This window comes from Pteropus alecto, unplaced genomic scaffold (genome assembly GCF_000325575.1).
Source record: "Pteropus alecto unplaced genomic scaffold, ASM32557v1 scaffold170, whole genome shotgun sequence".
In the NCBI taxonomy this organism is placed as follows: Eukaryota; Metazoa; Chordata; class Mammalia; order Chiroptera; family Pteropodidae; genus Pteropus; species Pteropus alecto.
Window position 1 is genome coordinate 1,024,907 of NW_006429634.1, and position 20,558 is coordinate 1,045,464.

Here is a 20,558-nt window from a genome sequence, read left to right on the forward strand (position 1 = left end):
CCCGCGTCCTCCAGCCCAGCACTTACTCCCCTGACAATGGGCATTTCAGCAGCAAGCACTTACGAAAATCATGACGTATAATTAGGTGATCAGGCGACCTCACTACATCGTTGGACCCAGGACAGGGTTCTTGGAGCCTAGCACAGCACGTGGCACTCAGTAAGCGCTCAGTGAATGGCACCTATATGACACTGTACGTCTCTGGACCCTTGTCCAGCTAAAGCAGCCGCCGTCAGGGTAGATGTAGGGGAAAAGGGAGCCAGGTATGGAAGAAGTTAGCGCTCAGCCGCTCTTTTGGCCTTCCCTTTTACAGGCCGAGATCCAGGGGGCGCGGCGGGACAGATGGGTTGGGGTCACACCACCAGGCGCAGTGACCGTCTGCCCACAAGGCCAGGCGGTTCAGAGCCACAGTCCAATGGATCTAGCGTACTTGTTCAGGCTGTTTGGGCAGGGGGCTGCCGCCAGGTGACGGATTTACCATATGTGAATCCAAAAACGGCCTCCTCCCCCTTAAGAGAGGAAGTTTGCACAACCCGTTGTGTCAAAAGCTGCTTGGTAGAAATGCCACAACCTACCCGGTCTCGAACAGCTACCGCCCTAGTGTCCACAGCTGGAGCACGATCCGCGACACGCCGCTAGGGGAGTGGGAGAGTGCGTCCGCCCCGCTCCTGCGCACTCACGGTCCTGCGCCGCGCGCACCCAGGCCCCGCCCCGGGGAGGGCCCGCAGCCCGTCCCGCCCCCCGCCTCTGCGTGCGCACCGCCTAGGGCCCGCCTCCGTGAAAGACTGCCGGGCGCATGCGGCCGGGTCGCTTCACTGGCTGCCTGGGCCGTACCGCACGCATCGCCCGCTTCTGGCTCCTAGGCTGACTGAAGGTTTGAAGCCGGCCTCAGGTAGGCTGACTGCAGAGATCCCGGGAGAGCTGTTCTCCCGTGCAGGAATCAGCAGCGCGAGCTGAGCCCGGCGCGGGACAGCCCCACGGCTGGGTGACAGACACCGCTCCCACCAATCAGGGGTGAGGTGGCTCGCCGGCCAGCCCAATGAGCTGTGTACCTAACGGGAGTAGGACGGTCGGCCAGGCCGGCGAGGAGCCGGCTCCCGCGCGCGGGGCCGCGTGGCTGGGCGCCGTTGGAGAGATGGGCCGCAGTGGGCGCAGGGCCCGGGTTGCGGGGCCCGGCAGCGCCCATTTCAGCGCGGCCTGGCTAGGCTGACCAAAAGGCCAAGGATGGCTTGCGGGATGGAGAGGGCGGTAGAGTGCGGGAGCCTCCTCTGCTCAACCCTCCCCGAGCAGTCCCGGGAGGGTACCGCTCGGTTCGGACTGCCTGGGGCCACGTCTCTCCGTCCTCAAGGCACGGCGGTAGCCTCGCCGAGAGGGCTTCAAGATCCGAGACAGGCCAGTCGCGGTGGAATAGGTTCGGCAGGTTGGCTTCGGCCCCCTCCGGTAGTGGAAGGGGCCTTGGAGCTCACCGGGCCAGTCCGCTTCGGCCCCACAGCTGGCCGCCTCCCTTCCCGGTTGCCCAGAGTGAAGATGCTGCATTTGAAAGAAGTTCACTACGTTTGCGTGGCGCACTTACGTCTACACATTATAATTTTGAATCTTCAGCAGCCCTGTGACACAGGCAATGTGGAGATTCTTACCCCATTTTTACAGATGTAGGGACCAGGGCTTCAGGAAACTTAAGTGATTTGACAGGTCTCAGTACGTAAGTGGTGGAGCTGGAACTGAATTTCACAACATTTAACAAAATAAGAAGCTTTTTTAATCTTTGCATCTTGATTTGTTATTTGTGCTTGAAAACCTTCCGATATCTCCATCATCTTAAGAATAAAGTTCAGATTGGACATTCAGGTTTCCGCATATTTGGGCCCCTTGCCTACATTTCCAACCCATTTCCCACTGTCTTCCTCCTCCTTGCCCCCATCTCTTGTCTTGGCCCTACCTCTGTTTTCTGTAGATAGCCTACACTTTCCTTTTCACTTCGTTCCCTTTCCCATGCTTTAAGTCATACAGTCCTTCAAGGCTCATTGCAAATCTCAGGTCAACAAAGCAGGAGCAATCTAGGTCTTCTCCCCTTGGATTTCTCTTACCTTCTAGATGGGCCATGGTACTTTATCTTGGTGTTGCCACTGAAAGCTTTCTGCTCTCTCTTCTCCTTTTATACCCTTCACATGTTGTACCTCTGCTTCTGCCATCGCTGGATTACTCATTTCTTAGCAAATGTTTTGTCTCTGGACCGCTCGCAACTTGAGATATAGGCCCCAATCTGATTAATTGTTGTGGTCCCCAAAGTATCTGTCACAGTAGCACTTATGTGGTGGGTAGTCCGTGAATGTGAGTGGATGAGTCCTGTTGGCCCCTGACCTGGTCTTTGAATACATTAAATATTTATTGCCAGGCACTGTAAGAGACTGCAAGAATCACCCTCTTAGAGTGAAATTGGAGCAAATCAAATGTAAATGGATGAGACGAATCTTCTGTAGAAGTAGCTCGTTCTGTAACACATTCAAAGTGGCTGAGGAATTGCATAATCGTGAAGATGTACCTGGATAGGACATATCTAAAACATAGCCAAGTCTGTTATTTGTGTGTCACTAAGGAAGTGTTCAAATAGTAGGGCCTTGGGGTCAAACAAGTTTAGGGAGACTGCATACTATATATCCCTTTTTGGAGGTCACATTGAACGTTAACTTATTAAAGGCTCCGAGAGTTTTTGCATTAAAGAAACCAATTGACTGTTTAACTAGCATTCCAACATTTCTCTGATTTATCTGTCTCCAAAACCCTTTTTGGGAATCCCATATGCGTTTTGTGGAAACCAAGAAGCATGCTTTTGGAAATGCTGAAGATAGAAAGAGCAAGACATGATTACAGTGTCCTTCTTGCTGTCTGAGGGGAGAGACATTCTGAGCATTCTTATCTCCTTGCCAAGTGTGTTCGTTCATTCCTGCCTTGGGGAGGAGCCGGGTGGGGGAGTGCTTCAAGCAGAACTCCTGTTTCCTTGTTCCTTTTCTTAGCTTATTTTTATAATTTGGCTTCACATGAAGTGCTCTGAGGAGGATCTGACTGTGCCAAAGCAAGCATTCTCTTATACTTGATTACATTTCTCATTTTGATTACATTAGGTTTGCTGACCAAATGATGTTTCTGGGCCTCTGAAGCTAGGGGCCAGTGATATGTTTTCCCTGGCGAGCCTCTCGCTGTCTCTTCCACCTCTTATTTAACCTGTCCCTTGCCACTGCTGTTCTTGCATCTATCCATCCCTTTTATTTCTTGTCAAGGTACTGTTTCTTCCAAACCCTGCCACAACTGTCCTGACTTTTAGATTTAATCTAATCTGCCCATATGTGCTTCAGGTTTATTATCTGATGTCCCTTTCCTCCAACGTATAAAACTCTCCTCAGAGCATACCCGGGAGAGATTGCTGGCAAGGAGTAAGTTACTGTTAAGTTACAGAAGAGAACACCCTTTAAAAGATTTTTAGGTTTAACTGCAACTCTTAAATGTTGAAGTTCTTTCCCTTTATTCTGTCTTGTATAACCTAGAGGATCTGTGTTTTCTTGGTGCTACATTGTAATTTAGCCAAAGACACTATTTCTTTCCTGGGGGAGAGTGCTCATCCAAGAGTGAAATTGTTTTCCCCTAATGAGGCTCCTGCTTTGTATCCCATTGTCTGGTGGTGACGTCAACCAGCATTTGGAGCATAGTGTTCTATCAACAGCTTAAAGATTTTTTTTTTTTTTTTTTAATTAGGTTGACTTTCAGGGTTGTTGTCAAAGCTTAAAAAAAAAACAAGTTACATTATTCAATTAGCAGTTGTTTTTCAACTCATATTTAACTGAAGCCATTCAATGATTCAAGAACCCACATAACAACTTTCTGAAGTGTGACAAGAAACCGAGGCTCCAAGAGGGTTAGGTAGTAAGTGGCAGAGCCGGTATTTGAACCTAGATAAGTTTGATTTTTTTTTAGATATATTTAATCTGTAATTTTTCCTTTTCCCAGGTCAAAAAGTAAAATGAAGTACATTCTAGTTACTGGTGGTGTTATATCAGGAATTGGAAAAGGAATCATCGCCAGCAGTGTGGGTACAATACTGAAGTCGTGTGGTTTACATGTAACTTCAATTAAAATTGATCCATACATTAACATTGATGCCGGAACATTCTCTCCTTATGAACATGGTAAGCAAAATGCATTTTTTTTTTTTAAGTGTTTGTACAGTATATAGAGGAACATGTCAGCCCTTGGAAATTGTGTGTGTTTTGCATAACATAACTGCTATTTCTTGTCTTCTAAAAAGATCCTTAGAGTAGCAGAATGATGCTTTTCTCTCCTGGACAGAGAGGAAGCAGAACTCTTACTGTGCAACGTAGTGATTAGAGTCTAGAGGTTTCTGTAATAGAAATAATAGAAATGACCTTTTTGGCAGCTGAGTGAAAATTTGTCACTTTGATTGCAAAAAGGTAATCTGGTAACATAATCTTTCTTCAAATATTTGAGAAAGAGGGATTATGTATATTCTTTGTGGCCTCAAGCTTTAGGGAAAGGATGCATGGAAAGAAGTTATAATAAGGAAATAGATTTTCCCTGATATAAAAAAGATCTTTATAATAGTAAGTGCTCTCCAATTGTGAGTAACTGACTTCTAGCTGTAGGAGTGTTCATTCAAACAGAAGATAAAAGACCACTTTGCAGGGATTCAGGCAATAGATAGATGCTGGAGTTGGATGATATATAAGCTGGAGATTCTATTTTGCTAACAGAGTTTGGATAAAATAAATGAGCATCTTTTGAGATGAGTGAAAAGTTGAAACCATTAAGGGAGGGTAGAAGAATATCACTTTACTTCTTTGTTATTGCTGAATGCTTTTCAACTGTGTGATGTATGACTGTCTGAATCACCTAAAAGATTATTTGCTTAAAATTTGGGGTAGATGTACTGCTAAAACATAGTTCTTAAGTTTTTAAATTGTTTCGTACGCCTACTTTCTAATGTTGAGGTAAAAATCTATAAGGATAGTCTCACCAGAGCAAAAATCTTTAATAAATAGTGACAGGAAAAGATGGACATACTGAAGCAATATTTAATAGAATCTTCTTGAGCAGAGGATGAGCTGTCTCTTTGAGGGGGAAAATTAGACATTTTTTCCTTTTCTATTCTTGAACTTGTCTCCTATTGTGATGGTAAGAATGAACCATTCTGGGCAAAATTTCTAGAATGATGTTTGAGAAATGAATATTAAACAAAGGGATGGGAGAAACTTTGCAGTTTCACAACTTTGTTTAGGACTAAAGCGTAGTCCAGAAGCTGGCTTTTAGAATCAGCGTGACCTTAATATATGTCTTGTTTAAGTTTTGAATCAAATCATGCTTTTATCATGCTTCAAACCTTGCTCTGCTCAAGTAGGAGACTTTGTTGATGCCATGCTAACTGTAAAGTCCCATATACCCACAGCCCTTTGAACTGTAATTTCCTTCCATTCCGTGCTATTTTAGAACTCTTCCTGATTCAAACTGAGTCTGTTAACAGACTGGAAGTGTGAAGTTACCTTTTGGAGAATGATTGGTGACTTTTTTCTTTTATGTCCTATTTAGTTTTCTAGAAATAAAAGTCTTTGCTTCATGTATAGAGAATGAAGACTTTGTTCTATTCTAGTGTTTATATTTTGGCATGCAAGTTGTGCCATGTTATACGTATTTCTCAATTTCTCACTTATCCTAAACATTTTCACTTTTTACCGCAGGTGAGGTTTTTGTGCTGGATGATGGTGGGGAAGTAGACCTTGACCTGGGTAACTATGAGCGTTTCCTTGACATCCGCCTTACCAAGGACAATAATCTGACCACCGGAAAGATATACCAGTATGTCATTAATAAGGAACGCAAAGGCGATTACTTGGGGAAAACTGTCCAAGGTAATTCTGGATTTGCCTCAAGGTTTAAAAATCTTAACCAGTTGAATTTCTTTTGTGTATTGTTACTGAAATCTGCCTTCAGTTGAAATTTCAGGTTTGTATGGCTGCTTACTCAATAACTTGAAGAAGCCATCAGTGCTCTGTGGATGGCATTGAAGCTATCAGTTCAGCGGCATTATTTGAGTCCAGAGAGCTGTTGTTTTTATACAGTGATGAGTGCGAAGTGATAAAGGCAACTGGATTAGGGCAGTAAGCCAGACTCTGTGTGTGTGCATGCGTGTATGTGTGTGTGTGTTGTGTATCTGGGGTTTACTATGTATAGGCAGTGATAGGGAAAAGAACATCCATCGTGTACATGGTTTTCAGGCTGGTCATCAGTGCAAATGGGGTAGGGGGGAGTCTGAGAATTGAGTTTCTGGGTCCTCCTGAGCTATCACCAGCACAACTTCACTTGTATCTGTTTGCTGTATTGGGGTTTTGCACAGTGTTCATTTGAGAAAAGTGCTGATTTGAAAAATGTGGGTTTGGGAAACCACTGGTCTAATAGAGTAGCATTAAGTCCAGATTTTAGGGGCTGCTGAGAAATGGCTTTCATCCAAGTTGTGAGAGAAAATCTGCTTTTGGCTTTAGACTTTACTGGACTGAAAGCCGAAGGTCCTACAGACAGTGGGCAGCGCCGGACCAGATTCTAGGCTAATTGGGTCATGTCGAGATCTTAGCTTTTATGAACATGGATGGATTATTTAACCTCTTTTCAGATATTGTTTCCTTTTCTTAATTAAAATGGAGATGATAACGGTACCTACCTCTCTGGGCTGTTAGGAAGATTAAAAGAGCTAAATCACTAAAGTGTTTCTCTTGAGTTCCTGACACACACAAGGGATCAATTAGAAATTAACATGATCTCGATCATTCAGTTTCTTGTTCTAGGCCTCCAGTGTGTTCATCCACTTATTCATTCATCAAATATGTTTTAATGCTCACTGAGGTCTGACCTCCCTGATGCTGGGAATATTTGATGGACAAGACCAAAGAGGCCATTGCCCTTGTGGAGGTTACATTATGGGAGAGACAGAAGCAAACAGAAGGAGTGAGCTGTCTGATAGGAGCTGTGATGCTTGAAGGAAGTAGAGTGAAGAGAGATTGAGAAAGTGGTGGGAGAGCCGGTTTGGACAGGTGGTCAGGGAAAGCGTCCTGGGAAAGGCCGTGTGAGCAGAGAGGCCAGCCATGGGAGGAATGGAAGGAGGCGGGCACACAGGGCACATGGAGAGGCCCAAGGCTGCAAAGGGCATGGTCAGGGAATGGCAAGGAGCTGTTAAGCCTGAGCACAGTTACCCTTGGGGATGGAAAGAGAGGTGGGTGAGGTGGGCTACAGCCAGGTCATATGGGGCCATCTGGAGTTTGGATTTTACTAAGAGCATAAACCTGGGAAGTGGTGAACTCTGATTTGCATTTTTAAAAGGTCACTTTGGCTGTTGTGTATGGAATAGATAATGAATATCCTTGTGCTTGAGGCACTCTGGCAATATACATAGCAAGTTAAACAGTAATCTCTGCCCCTCAGGAATTTGCCATTAAAGCCTGACAGCTATGATTTAAAAGTGTTTAGTGATAGCTTGCATTTATTGAGCACTGACATGCTAGGCACTCCACTTAGCTTTTTACTAATGCTGTCTCATAAAATTTCCACAGCTTTATGAAGTAGAAGCTATTATTGCCACTTCATGGATAGGGAAATTGAACTTAAGAATAGTTAAGTAATTTGCCTAAAGACCCACCTCTAATGAGTGGTGGAACTGAACCCAGACATTCCGAGCTCAGATGTGCTCTTTCCTGCTCTGCTACACCGAACTCTCTCTCTGTAATGGATTGTCTCCCCTTTGGGAAATGGGAAACATAATGGAACTGGGTCCTAGTTTTCTCTTGTTCCTGGAAAAGCACCCAGGTGTGAAGTGCTCACCTTCAGCTATAAGCAATGGGGTGGCCACATGGTCTGTTGTGTGGTTATGCAGCCAGGATAGTCTCTGCACGGGGGCAGAAGCTCTGATGTGGGTTAAGATGCCACTCTAAGCCCTACTCTCTTATAGTGCTTCCAGCTACAACTTGGAAATCTGGAAAGGAGGCCATAGGGACTGTGAACCCAAGAATTTTTAAGGCCATTTATGAGTGGTCTCTAAAATATTTTTGTGACCCCTTTGCCTCTCTGTGCAGGCAAAGAGTGCAGCCATTTGTTGTCACAGTAAATGTGTCTGTCTTATAGATGCTGATGGACAAGTATAAGTCACATACTTCTTTTCTCCTTTTCAGTTGTCCCTCACATCACAGATGCAATTCAGGAGTGGGTGATGAGACAGGCATTAATACCTGTGGATGAAGATGGCTTAGAACCTCAAGTGTGTGTTATTGAGGTATGTATGAGTCTTTTCTAAACGCCATGATTCCTGGGTAGGTGACCAAGTGGGCATATTTACCTCCTTAGTCAGCTTTCAGCAGCTGATAAGACAATTCCCAGTGAAGGCCTTGACCCTCATAACTGATGTAGCCCTTGACCCTCATAACTGATGTAGTGAGGGCACAGTAACAGTTATGTGGAATGGCTGTGCCATCGAAAGAGATACTTTGTCCAAGGTCCAAGGGAGTCTTCCTTTTCAGCATTTATACGTTCACATAGTATGGACTGTGACACATTTTTATCTGTTTCTTGAGAAAGTCAGCTGACCTTCGGCTTTTGTTCTGGCAGGAGTATTAATCTCTCTGAGTGAATGAGCCCCCTTTGGTTTCAGTTTCTGTATTCCTGCTTTGCTGATCCTAGCTGTTGGATCTCAGTGTTCCTGTGAAAGTAGGAGACTCAGAAGTTCTAGCAGTTTGTATAACTGATGCTTTTTAATACGAGCATTATTCATGGCTAAGAGTAGATAAGATTTAGTTTCCTTTGCTTTGTGACTTTTATAGAAATAAAATAATTAATATATCTTTTACTTGACCTTTTTCTTGAAGTGATGTGGAAAGATCCGTTATAACCTTAGGGAATGGTTAGCCTATACAAAAAAGTAATCTTTTAGCACAAAGAAATGTCTAATTACTGTTAAATGACATTGTACGGGCAAAAGAATCCACATTATACTGTTATTGATCATGGAATTGAGATGGTAGAGTGCTGTTGTTAGAAAACTAAACCACAGGAGGAACCTCTAAAATAACTTTGTTCTTCTAGCTCGGTGGAACAGTGGGAGATATAGAGAGCATGCCCTTTATTGAGGCCTTCCGTCAGTTCCAATTCAAAGTCAAAAGAGAAAACTTTTGTAATATTCACGTCAGTTTAGTTCCTCAGGTAAGGCATTCAAAACTTTTCCTTGTGGGGATGGTGAGGAGGGAGAAAAGGATGATTGTCACTCCTTATCAGTTTTAAGTATTTGAGGAACAGGAAGCAGGGGAAAAAAAACTTCTTACTATAATTATGCTGTTTGAAAAGATCCAGTGGAAAAACATTGGAAAATTATTCAGAGAAGTTGCAGTTAGAGAAGGTGAATTGAACATATCTATTTGTCTTTACCATATGGTGAAACCCCACTACAATTAGAGTAAAGGGATTTCTTTTTAAAGACACAAATTCACAAAGATAAATACTGTGAGAGGAGTCACCAGTAACAAAAATTTGGACAGCAGGGAGCAGTTAGACATGTAGAAACTGACCTAACAGACCTGGGAGAGCTGGATCCTAAGCCTACATCAGAAAAAACAGAGAAGCAACCTTGTTTGCCCTGCAGAACCCCCAGAGGCTCAGGAATGGGCAGCATCCAGTGCTTCTGGGAGTGGGGGTGAGGGTGGGGCTTCTGACTGCTGTTTCAGGAGCAGTTAGACCTCAACGTCCTCTTCCCTAACGTGTACAGTGGGGCATTAACCCCTCCCCCACCTTGTCAAAAGACTGTAGGTGTTTCCTCTGGAGAGAGTTTCTGGATGAGCAAACAGTAGGGACAGTTGAAGGCAGTAATACTGAACTAAAAACATGGGGGTTCAGTGTAATTTTGTGCTGTTGAGACACCCTACCTTCTTCTGCCACTTGTTTCCCAGAGTCATCGCAGCCAGGCAGGACCTTCCACATAGGTGACTATAAGGTTTTTCCTGGGGTATATGAGCAGCCCAGGGGAAAATGCACTGCTCTTAGGGGCTCACCAGTGAAACAGGCCAGCCAGATCCCCACATGAGGACCCTGGTGGGCAAGGCTACCCACTCTCAGAGCTTCTGGTTAGCTTTTAAGTATGAACTGGCAGCCAGTGATCACCAGACATTTGGAGAAAGCATCTTAATGTGCAAGAGACCAAAACAACAGAAAAAAAACTTACAGGAAATTGAGGCTCTACAGGTAGCAGGAAACTAAAAACTTAAGAGAATTAAGATAAACTGCATCCATTAAACAGAAAAGAATTCTTGGTAATTAAAAATTGGATAGCAGAAAAGAAAAATTTAAGAGAAAGGAGGTTGAGGAAATACTCTAGGAAATAAAGCACAAAGATCAAGAGAGTGAAAATAGAGAAAAGGCAAGAAAATTAGAGGACTGGTCCAGGAATTCTAACATCCAAATAATAGGATTTCCAAACAATAACAGAAAGGGAGAGGGAAGTAATCTGAACCAGGGGACCTCAAACTATGCCCCACAGGCCAAATCAACCTACCCTGTTTTTGAAAATAAAATTGTCTGGAAATAGAGCCACACCAATATGTTTAGGTATTGTCCATGCTGCTTGGCCAACGAAACCTAAGAAAAAGTTTTCTGATTTCTCATCCAAAGTAGTCAAGGAAATTTTTAGACATGAGTTTCTAAATTGAAAGGGCCCACTGAACGCCTAGCATAGTGAATGAAAAATGACCCACACCAAAGTATGTCATTGTGAAATTTCAGAATAGTGGAGCAGAAATTCTAAAAGGCTCTAAAGAGAAAAATCAAGAATCACTATGGCTTTTGACTTCTCACCAGCAGTACTGGAAGCTGAAAGATAATGAAGCTATTTCCTTAAAACTTCTTCGGGAAAATGATTTCCAACCTAGAATTCTATACCTAGAAAATGTATCTGTTAAGTGTGAGAGGAGAATAAAGATAATTTAGTACATAGAAACTCAGCCTACTAACAAACAAAACAAGAAAACCTAACAAAGAAAACAAACACTTGGACCAGAAGGGAAAAGTGTGGCACATAGTTTAATCATGGACAGTTTAAATACTCAAAAGCATGCAAACACTAAAGAGTGATCATGAGATGCAGGTTGCAGGCACAGGATAGGTGCATGTGTAGTAGAGAGTGGGTTCCTTATCTAACAGGGAAATAAACAGGAAATGCCTCAAACTAAATGTCAAGAGTAGCAATAAAGCATACCAGAAGGATCAGTTAAAAGAATGGAAGAATGACTGTCTCTAGGGTTTGGAAAAGGGGAGAAGAGAGATGAGGGCTAGCGCCACTGGTCATTAGGACAAACTTTGTAGAACTGTTGGATTCTAAAATATATGTATGTCTATGGCCCTGCTACCCTGAACAAGCCCGATCCCTTCTGATCTTGGAAGCTAAGCAAGGTCGAGCCTGGTTAGTACTTAGATGGGAGACCACCTAGGAAGACCAGGTGCGGTAGGCGTAAAAAATAAATAAAAAAATAAGGGATTGTAAGCTGGCAAGGTCCTTGCAATCTGTGAGGTCAACCAAGGGTTGCCTCACCTAAAAAAAAAAGTGTGTGTGTGTGTGTGTAACCTTTGACAAAAATAAAAACTAAATTAGATAAATGATCAAATTATCTATTTCACTGTATTTAAAAGTTAATTCACAGTGGATCCTAGACCTAAATGTAAAGTTATAAAACTTTTAGAAATTATAATATAGAAAAGTCATACTTGAAAATTCCTTTTCAGAGAGAAATTAACTTTTTTTTCTTTTTGTAAAATAGCCAAGTTCAACTGGGGAACAGAAGACTAAACCCACTCAGAATAGTGTTCGGGAACTCAGAGGCCTTGGGCTTTCCCCGGATCTGGTAAGATTTTTCTCTTCACTTGGTTTCAGCATTATCTTGTGTGTCTAATTAAAATCTCTCCTCTATGGCCAACAGACCCTTTGTTTTCTTGGCGTGCTTTTAGTTAATAGTGGAGAAATAAGTCTAGTGCTGTGAACCAGGCTAAAGTTCATAAAGATGACCGTAACCTGGCATGTGTGTGGCCGTTGTCTCATTTCTTCTCTCAGCCAGTGGTTTAAACTCCTTTTCCCGCACCCAAGAACATTGAGGGAAGCCCAGCTGGTTCGAATGGTTCAGTAATCTGTCTCTTCATTTGTTCTACCACTCTCTTAGGTTTCTCCATTTTGAGATTTAGAAATTTCAGTTTTGAAAACGTGATATTTTCATAATTTGTGTGTATTGTGCTAGGAGTTAGCTTAATAATGTAATAATGTCTGTTTTGATTTCCATCAGGAGAAAAACCCAGCTTTGTAATCCCTTCCTTCTGTCTAAATGTCTTGTTTTCTTTGCTGCCAGGTTGTGTGCAGGTGCTCAAATCCTCTCGACACATCAGTGAAAGAGAAAATATCAATGTTCTGCCACGTTGAACCTGAACAGGTAAGTAGAAATTCCATCTTCATGTGAATCCTTTTTTGCTAAAGTCTCTTAACCAGTTTCATAAGGCTTGTTATTTCAGAATTCGAGACTGTAGACTGTTCACTAGAACTCATACCCGTTGGCTCTGTGATTTTCCATTACCTAATGTCTTGTGGTTCCCCAAACATACCTTTACCTCTCCTGCCTCTTCGCTCCCCACTCCTTGTGCTCTTTGCTCCAACCATGCTGAATGGGTATCCCTGCCACTCCTCCTGACCCCCACCCCACCCCATTTCTCTTGGCCTGATAATCCTGCTATTCATTTTCATCCTTCCGGGTCCAGCTAGGACACAGTATTGTCTGAGAAGCTTTACCTGCTAAACCTCCTCACCCTCGCGCCTCAGGTTAATCCTTCTCTAGGCTCACAGATACTGGTGGTGAGCCCTTTATATGTGTCTGTGTATGTGTGTGTGTGTGTATTTGTCTCCCCTCAGACTTTGAGCTTCTTGAGGGCAAAGACCATCGTATTCAACTTTATATTTCTGGTTCCTAGTACAGGAAATTTAAAATTTTGGAACCTCTAATATATCTAAGTGTGGTACATGGTATAGTAATTCTAGTGATGTTAAGTTGAGACTGTGGCTTTGGTTAGGTTTGGCTGAAGTAGAGTAGAAGGGGAGTTGAGGTCAAGGAATTTATGATTACATTATGGATGCTTTGTTTTACTAGTAGTAGGTTATTTGAGGGTCAGGAGACCCAGCAGGAGGGCCCAACTGGGGAGAATGAAGCAGCAGGGTTAAAATAAGAGAATGAATTTTACAGGGATACTAGAAGTATGGAAGTGAATATAACAAAATTAAAATCACTGGCCTGGCTTTGAAGTTAGTAGAGCAAGAGGAAAGCCTTTGACCATTACGGAGGCAGCTGTCATCTCCATGTCCATGATGGCTCAAGCTTTAGGGAGTGAGGGTAGCCTAAGGCCTGAGGTCAGTGTTCCTGAGTGTGATTCCTGAGCTGGGAGCTCTGTCAAAGGATGCTGCTTCATACTAAGTATGTGGAACATCAGAATAATTCTATTGTTATGAACAGCCTTTTTATTATGCACTTCAATTATTTTAGATATTTCTGTCCTAGCAAATGAAGGTAATTCAATTCTGTAAAAGAATAGGTTGTCATTAAAATTATTCACTTTAAAAAATGTGACAAGTATTTCTATATTTAAATTTTAATTTCAAATCTTATGCCTGTTTTTTAATTGGGTTGCTTGAGTTATAAAAGTTCTTTATATATTCTGAATGTAAGTCTTTTATTGGGGATGATTTGCACATTTTTTTCTCTCAGTCTATGGCTTATCTTTTCATTTTCTTAATAGTATCTTTTGGAGCACAAAAGCTTTTACATTTTGATGAACTCTAATTTATCCATTTTTTACTTTATAGATAGATGCTTTTGGTATCATATCTAAGCACTCTGTTTAACCAAGGTCATAAAGATTTTCTCCTCTGTTTTCTTCTAAAAGTTTTATAATTTAAGATCTTACATTTAGGTCTAGATCCATGGTGAGTTAACTTTTAAATATAGTAACTTTTTTCATTAAAAGTTGAAATACATCTTTTGTCTATAGATATCCAGTTGTTCCAGCCCTATCTGTTGAAAAGACTATCCTTCAATAAAATTCTATAATTTTCTTTTTAAAGTTGCTTGTTAGATTGATTTATCTTTGTAAAGTTGTTCTTTAGATTTATCTAGAGGTGTTCATTTTTGTTACTATAAATTCTCTTGGTTTTTATAGATAAACAATAATTTACACAGTTAGTGTCAGTTGTTTATTATTTTCTAGTTCATTGACATACCCTTTTTTCCTTATCTAATTGTAATGGCTAGTATCTCTAGTACGTCATTAAATAGGAGTAGTGAGAATGGCCAGTTTCGCCTTGTTCCAGACTTTAAATATTAAGCTTTAATATTAAATATCAAACCAAATATTTGCCATGGATTTTTTATATTTTCACATTTTTCCTAATATTTCTAATTTACCAAGAATTTTTATTATGAGTTGGTTTTGAATTTTTTAAAAAAATTTGCATTCGCTGAAGTGATTTTTTTCTCCTCCTTTAATCTATGTATTGAATTCCACTGTTAAATTTCCTGATGCAGTGGTTCTCAAACCCAGTTTTAAAAAGTGCTGATGTCTGCCTTCTACCCCCAGAGATAATGTGGGGTGTAGTGGGCTTATGGATTTTTAAAAGCACCCGCAAGTGATTCCAGTGTACAGCCAAGTTTGAGAACCACTATTTTGGGGACAAACCCTACTTGGACATGATTTTTTTTTTTTTTTTTTTAAGGATTTTTGCATCCATGTTCATAAGAGGTTGGCCACTATTCTATTCTTTTTGAGTTGGTTTTGGTAATTTATATTTTTCTAGAAAATTGCCCTCTTTTCCGTTTTCAGATTTAGAACAGTTATTTTCCCAAGGTTATATGGCTAGTCGGAGGCTGTCAGCCTGGGTTTTGTTTTTATTAAATAACTTTTGCTTGTTTTTAAACAGGTGATCTGTGTCCATGATGTCTCGTCCATCTACCGAGTCCCCTTGTTATTAGAGGAGCAGGGGGTTGTAGATTATTTTCTTCGAAGACTTGACCTTCCTATTGAGAGGCAGCCACGAAGAATGCTGATGAAGTGGAAAGAGATGGCTGACAGGTTTGCCTCATAATAAGGAGCTGGCAGTTCTAGCCTAATTTCTCTTTTTTGTAGGGGCTCAGGGAATTCAGCTCTTACTCGTGCTATCAGTTTGTGTTAGAAAAGATGGTAATGGTAAGGGGTGTTAAGAAAGGATCTCAGTCCTCAAGTAGTTGCATCGTGGATGAGGAAGTCCTGGTAGAGCTAGCCCAGGTCACAATGAGTTCAGATTACATGTCTGTCTCCCATCAACTAGAAAATCAGTACAAACAGGTATCCTAGTGACAGTGGGTTAGTGCACATACCTGAGGCCCACGCAAACAAATGGCTGACAGTGCCTGGAACACTCTTGAGTAGCATCTCAAATAGCTGAGCTGCGTTTGGGAACATGTCACTCACCACACACCAGAAAAGGATCAGCAAGGATCTCCAGTCTTTCCTTACTGCTGCTGCCAAAACTCATCACTTTGAGAATTGTCCCCACTCTTCTTTCCTCCTCTTAAAGCTCTGTGATGCTCACATATCGCATTAGATATTGTTACACAGTGCCTCAGAGCCTGGATGTGCCTTAGTTGTAGTTACAAAGTCAATATGACAGTATCAATGAGCATTTGGGGGGTACTCAATCTATTGCTCTGTGATATTTATTTTCATTTTGACATTTTCCCTTTCAGTCTTTGTCCCTTCACTTGTATATCTTTTGTAGCTACAAAAATGACACATAGTTTTAGGATCTTTTCATAAAATATTATAAACATTTTTGTTCTGTTACTAATTAAACTTTATAATGAAAATTTTTAACGAATATGGACTATTGTGTGAATGTTCTATACTATATTTGACTATTTCCTTCATCACATTAACTCTTAAGAATTGTCTGTTGATTTTTATGCCCTTTGGGATTTTAATTTACTTTTAAAAATGTGTGAAATTTTGAAGCCATCTCTTTGTAACAGCTACTAAAATTCTATTTTCTTAAAAAGCCTGCCACATTGATCTGAAAATTGTTTCCTCTTTCCTGTTCTATACATAGAAGTCAGATAATAGTCCCTCCCATTTTATTCTTCCCAGACTTGTTTTTCTTTTCTTTAAAAGGGAATTTTGATCTCATGGCTATATGTACATAATTTGCTGTTTTTTGACCTTTGTTTGATAGATATGATCGCTTGCTGGAGACTTGCTCTATTGCCCTTGTGGGCAAGTACACCAAGTTCTCAGACTCGTATGCCTCTGTCATTAAAGCTCTGGAGCATTCTGCACTGGCCATCAACCACAAACTGGAAATCAAGGTAAGGGGGTGGGGTGGTGGATATAGCTGGGGCGTGAGCAGGGGGGCCATTTCTAATCTCATTGGTGCTTTATATTTTTGGAGCTCAATTTTTTTAGGAATAAAAGTTCATGGTGGATTCCTGGCTTTGAGAGAACAGTGAGGCATTTTCAGGATATAATGAAGGAGAGAGACATTCAGAGTAGAAGCTGAGAGAGGGTGAATGCTTGGATGTGAATATCAGGTGACCACGTGAAGTTGCCCCGTGGGAATGAGGGGGGCTTGGCTGGCCAGAAGCACGGTACCACTTGCCTCATCTGTGAAGTGGGAATGCTAATGTCCACCACATAGAGCTGGGAGGTTTCTCCAAAATATGCGTTCAGTCGCCCAGCCGTGCCTGGAACATGGGTGGCACCCAGTAGGTAGTAGTTAGTGTGTTCTGCTCTGTGACGTGGTGAGGAGAACCTGAGCCGGTGGAATGTCTGGACATGGTCCCTGTCTGTCTGCTTGAGGCAGTCGAGTGTCAAGAGTCATGGTTTCCAGAGCCACAGAGCCAGGATCCATATTCTGATTCTGTTGCTTACAAGGTATGTGACCCTGGCAAGTTACTTAACCTTCTTTGTGTGTCAGTTTCCTCATCTTTAAAAAGGGATAGTGATAGTACCTTCCTCATAGGGTTATCATAAGAATTAAATGAGTTCATAAAAAGTGCTTAGCACTATGCCTGGCATAAAGGAAGTACTGTCTGTGTTAGCTCTTCTGGAAAGCCTTCCACCTGTCCCTTTTATACTTTTTCCCCCAGCATCATAGCTCCCCAGCTGGAGCTTTTCAGGAGGAGATGTTCTCACCATTGGCACTGGGGTTTGTCGCCTACTTCTTCAGGTGTTTCTCAGCGTGATAATTTAGTTTGCTTTGTGCTGGTGAACAGATTCCTGTAGAACGACCTATTACATGTTTTAAGAATTACGGGATCTCATTAAACTATTCTCGTATTTTTTTGTTCTTTGGATGATTTATTTGCTTTATCTACTTGGAGGTAGTCTGTGCCTACTATTTGTTAGGTGGTAGAAGTAAGAGGTGAATAGAAAGTCAGCAAGATCTCTTTGGTATAACAGGAGCAAACAGAAGATGGATGATCCTGCTATGGTAGATGTGTGAGGAAGGCAGACTTCTTCGTGGAAGGACCCCTGGGTGGGTTTGGGAAGATGGATGAGGCAGATGGAAGAGCATTCCCATCAGAAGGGCCTGGAGACAGGGAATAGTTGAGAATTTAGGACGTGGAAATAGAGAAATTGGAGGATGTCTGGAGACAGGCCGGTGAGGATGTGGCCGTGAATCTCAGCTGAGCCTGGATCCTATCCAGAGGTTCAGGGAGGTCAGTGCAGGAAGCAGAAGGCAGGAGAGAGTAGGAAAACAGTGAACAATCTAAAAAAAAAGTAGGTAAAAGATTTTGACAGACACTTCCATAAAAGATGCACACGGTATATATGAAAAGATGTCCGATACCTTTCTTTAGTTGTCAGGGAAATAAATGCAAATCAAGTCACAGTGACATACCAACATATACCCACCAGAGTGGCTAAGAGTGTTGGTAAGGATGTGGAACTCTCATTGCTGGTGGCAGTGTAAAATGGTACAGCCACTTTAGAAAACAGCCTGGCAGTTTCACATAAAGGTAAACATACACTTACTATATGACCCAACATTTCCACTCCCAGATATTTACTCAATAGAAATGGAAACATATGTCTACAAAAAATTTTTTTATACAAATGGACAATTATTCCTAATAGCCAAAATCTGGAAACAGCTCAAATGTCCAGAATGAGTCAGTAGAGAAACACATTGTCTATCCCCACAATAGAAAACTGATTGGCAATAAAAAGGAACAAACTAGTGTCACACACAGCAGCAGGGACGGATCTCACAAGCATTATACTGAGCAAAAGAAGGCAGACACAGCGGGCTACGCATTGCATGGTTCCAGTCATATGAAGTCCTAGAAGAGGCAAAACCTGCGGCAATAGAAGCAGCCCCGAGGTTATCGGGGACAGGAGGTTGGGAGGAGGTGGTGTGCGGAGGGCACAGGGAATTTGTGGGATGACAGTAATTTTCCATATTTTCATTGAGGTGTGGGGGTCCCACTTTGTGCATCTGTTTGACAAAACTCATAGTGGACACTTAAAATGTTTGTATTTTACTGTATGTAAATTATACTTCAATAAAGTTTGAAAGAGATGAAATGCAGTCTGGATAGAAGAGAGATGGGGAAAAATTGAACAGAAAGAACACTTCAGAGTCTACTCCAGTGGATCCTAAAGAGATGAAGCATCGAGCAGATAGAGCTGGATCGGGGCGTTAAATGATTTTGAAGGACACACTTACATTTTAAAATATGAGAAAGGTTTTAAAGTTTATTTTAAAATTATTATTAGGTTTAAGTATATTAAGACTATCATTTTAAAACTATTTTAACATTGAGACAGTTGGAACATTGATACTGATACTTAGAAATTATGAAAGAACACGGCTCTGGAGTCACGAGCCTGCTTCTTTTCCCCCCGTCTGAACCCTCCCCAGTACATCGATTCTACGGACTTGGAGCCGAGCACCTTACAGGAGGAGCCCGTGCGCTACCACGAAGCCTGGCAGAAGCTCTGCAGCGCCCAGTAAGGAGTTTCTCTGCCTTCGGTTTCCAGCAGCTTCGGGGCTGTTTTAATGGGCAGAGAGCTATGCTTTCATGTGCTGGTAGTAGACGTAGTTGTTTCAGTATCTTTTAATTATTGGAAAGACTGCATACTGGATGATTTAAGCCTTAAAAAATACAGCTTATCAAAGTAGTTGTAAATGGGAACTAAATGAAGGAGGGTAGGAAAACTTAAACTTTGAAGTACTGAAAAGAATGTTATTTCTAAAATTGAATCTCAAGAGAACGCTTTCTAATTTTATTGATGTTATTTGTTGTGTGCATCTATTGATGAGGGTTATTTAAAGATTATCGAGATCCCATGAATAGGATCCCATGAATAGTTTGTTTTCAGCACTGTTATTTGTGATAGTAAAACATTAGCAAGAATTTCTAGTTTACTAGAACAATTGAATGTTATGATGCCATACAACTCTGACTAAGACCTTAGGTCAGTGTGGCACTCTGACCCAATGAGGAAAGGCCTCCTTCCTACTTGGGGAACATGTTAAGCCAAGAGGTAAAAAAATTGCATTTATATTAATATATGTTAAAAATAGGAATGAGTCCGCGCCTGGGACAAATACTGTGTGATAGCACTATTATAGTTATGTATGCCATCTTTTTTTTTTTTTACGTCATAAGCATTTTATAATGTCACTAAGAAAAAAACCATGGTTTTGTGTGCGTTTTCTAAGTTCATAGTGTTTACGTATAGCTCATTGGCTGTCCCGAAATCAGTCACAGTCCAGTAGCAAAGTATAGGAGTAACTTCATGGCATCAATGTCTTGGAAACGGCCCGCTGGGTGGTTATTGTGAGCTGGACTGGTGGAAGGGGGGCTCACCTCGTGTGCTCTCTTGAACAGTGGAGTGCTGGTTCCAGGGGGATTTGGCGTTCGAGGCACGGAAGGAAAAATCCAAGCAATCGCCTGGGCTCGGAAACAGAAGAAGCCTTTTTTGGGTAAGAAGTAGGAAAGAGCAAAGAACGTGCCACGTGGGAGCCTGTAAATAAAATGGGATTGCCAGAACCAGACACAGGTGCCGTCTTTCCAGATAGCAGCTCACACCAAAGCCTCGTTGGTTCTGTTTGGGAGAAATTCAAACTCTCCTTCAAAATGAAAACTTCAAAATTTGGAGCTGTGTGCAGACTAGATGTCGTGGAATTTTCGGAGAATGAATTCGGTTAGGCAGTCTTGTCCATTTACTGAACCCAGCTGTTGGGCATGGCATGGGAGACTGTTTTCCATCCTCACTTGGAACGCCAGCTGACTGTAACTGGGCGAAGTGATTTGGGATGATTTCTCATGCTGTAAATTTGAGTGATTTTCAATTTGACCAATTGTAAATGGGAACTAAATGAAGGAGGGTAGGAAAACTTAAACTTTTAAGTACTGAAAAGAATGTTATTTCTAAAATTGAATAACTTCCAAAACCTGGAA

The 20,558-nt window shown here is 41.8% G+C and overlaps 1 protein-coding gene, 1 long non-coding RNA gene and 1 pseudogene across 7 annotated transcripts in view; 2 read left to right on the top strand and 1 right to left on the bottom strand.

The window, feature by feature from the left end:
* LOC107196124 overlaps positions 1 to 699 on the bottom strand; it is a 45,632-nt gene extending 44,933 nt beyond the window's left edge. For both annotated transcript variants that reach the window (XR_003047728.1, XR_001517466.2), the window contains exon 1: positions 576 to 699. This is a non-coding gene — a long non-coding RNA (uncharacterized LOC107196124). The remainder of the gene's footprint in view (positions 1 to 575) is intronic.
* Positions 700 to 751: 52 nt separating this feature from the next.
* CTPS1 (CTP synthase 1) overlaps positions 752 to 20,558 on the top strand; it is a 28,490-nt gene continuing 8,683 nt past the window's right edge. For 4 of the 5 annotated variants that reach the window (XM_025050285.1, XM_025050221.1, XM_025050259.1 and 1 more), the window contains exons 1-11: positions 752 to 892; positions 4,003 to 4,181; positions 5,745 to 5,915; positions 8,223 to 8,323; positions 9,130 to 9,246; positions 11,847 to 11,930; positions 12,426 to 12,506; positions 15,035 to 15,186; positions 16,322 to 16,454; positions 19,013 to 19,101; positions 19,986 to 20,080. In XM_025050285.1, the coding sequence (XP_024906053.1) occupies positions 4,016 to 4,181; positions 5,745 to 5,915; positions 8,223 to 8,323; positions 9,130 to 9,246; positions 11,847 to 11,930; positions 12,426 to 12,506; positions 15,035 to 15,186; positions 16,322 to 16,454; positions 19,013 to 19,101; positions 19,986 to 20,080 (1,189 nt within the window). In that variant the 5' untranslated portion in view covers positions 752 to 892; positions 4,003 to 4,015. Of the gene's footprint in view, positions 1,015 to 4,002; positions 4,182 to 5,744; positions 5,916 to 8,222; positions 8,324 to 9,129; positions 9,247 to 11,846; positions 11,931 to 12,425; positions 12,507 to 15,034; positions 15,187 to 16,321; positions 16,455 to 19,012; positions 19,102 to 19,985; positions 20,081 to 20,558 lie in introns of all 5 variants that reach the window. The other variant, XM_006903984.3, reaches the window with a different exon arrangement.
* Positions 11,422 to 11,540, top strand: LOC112469569 (annotated as a pseudogene).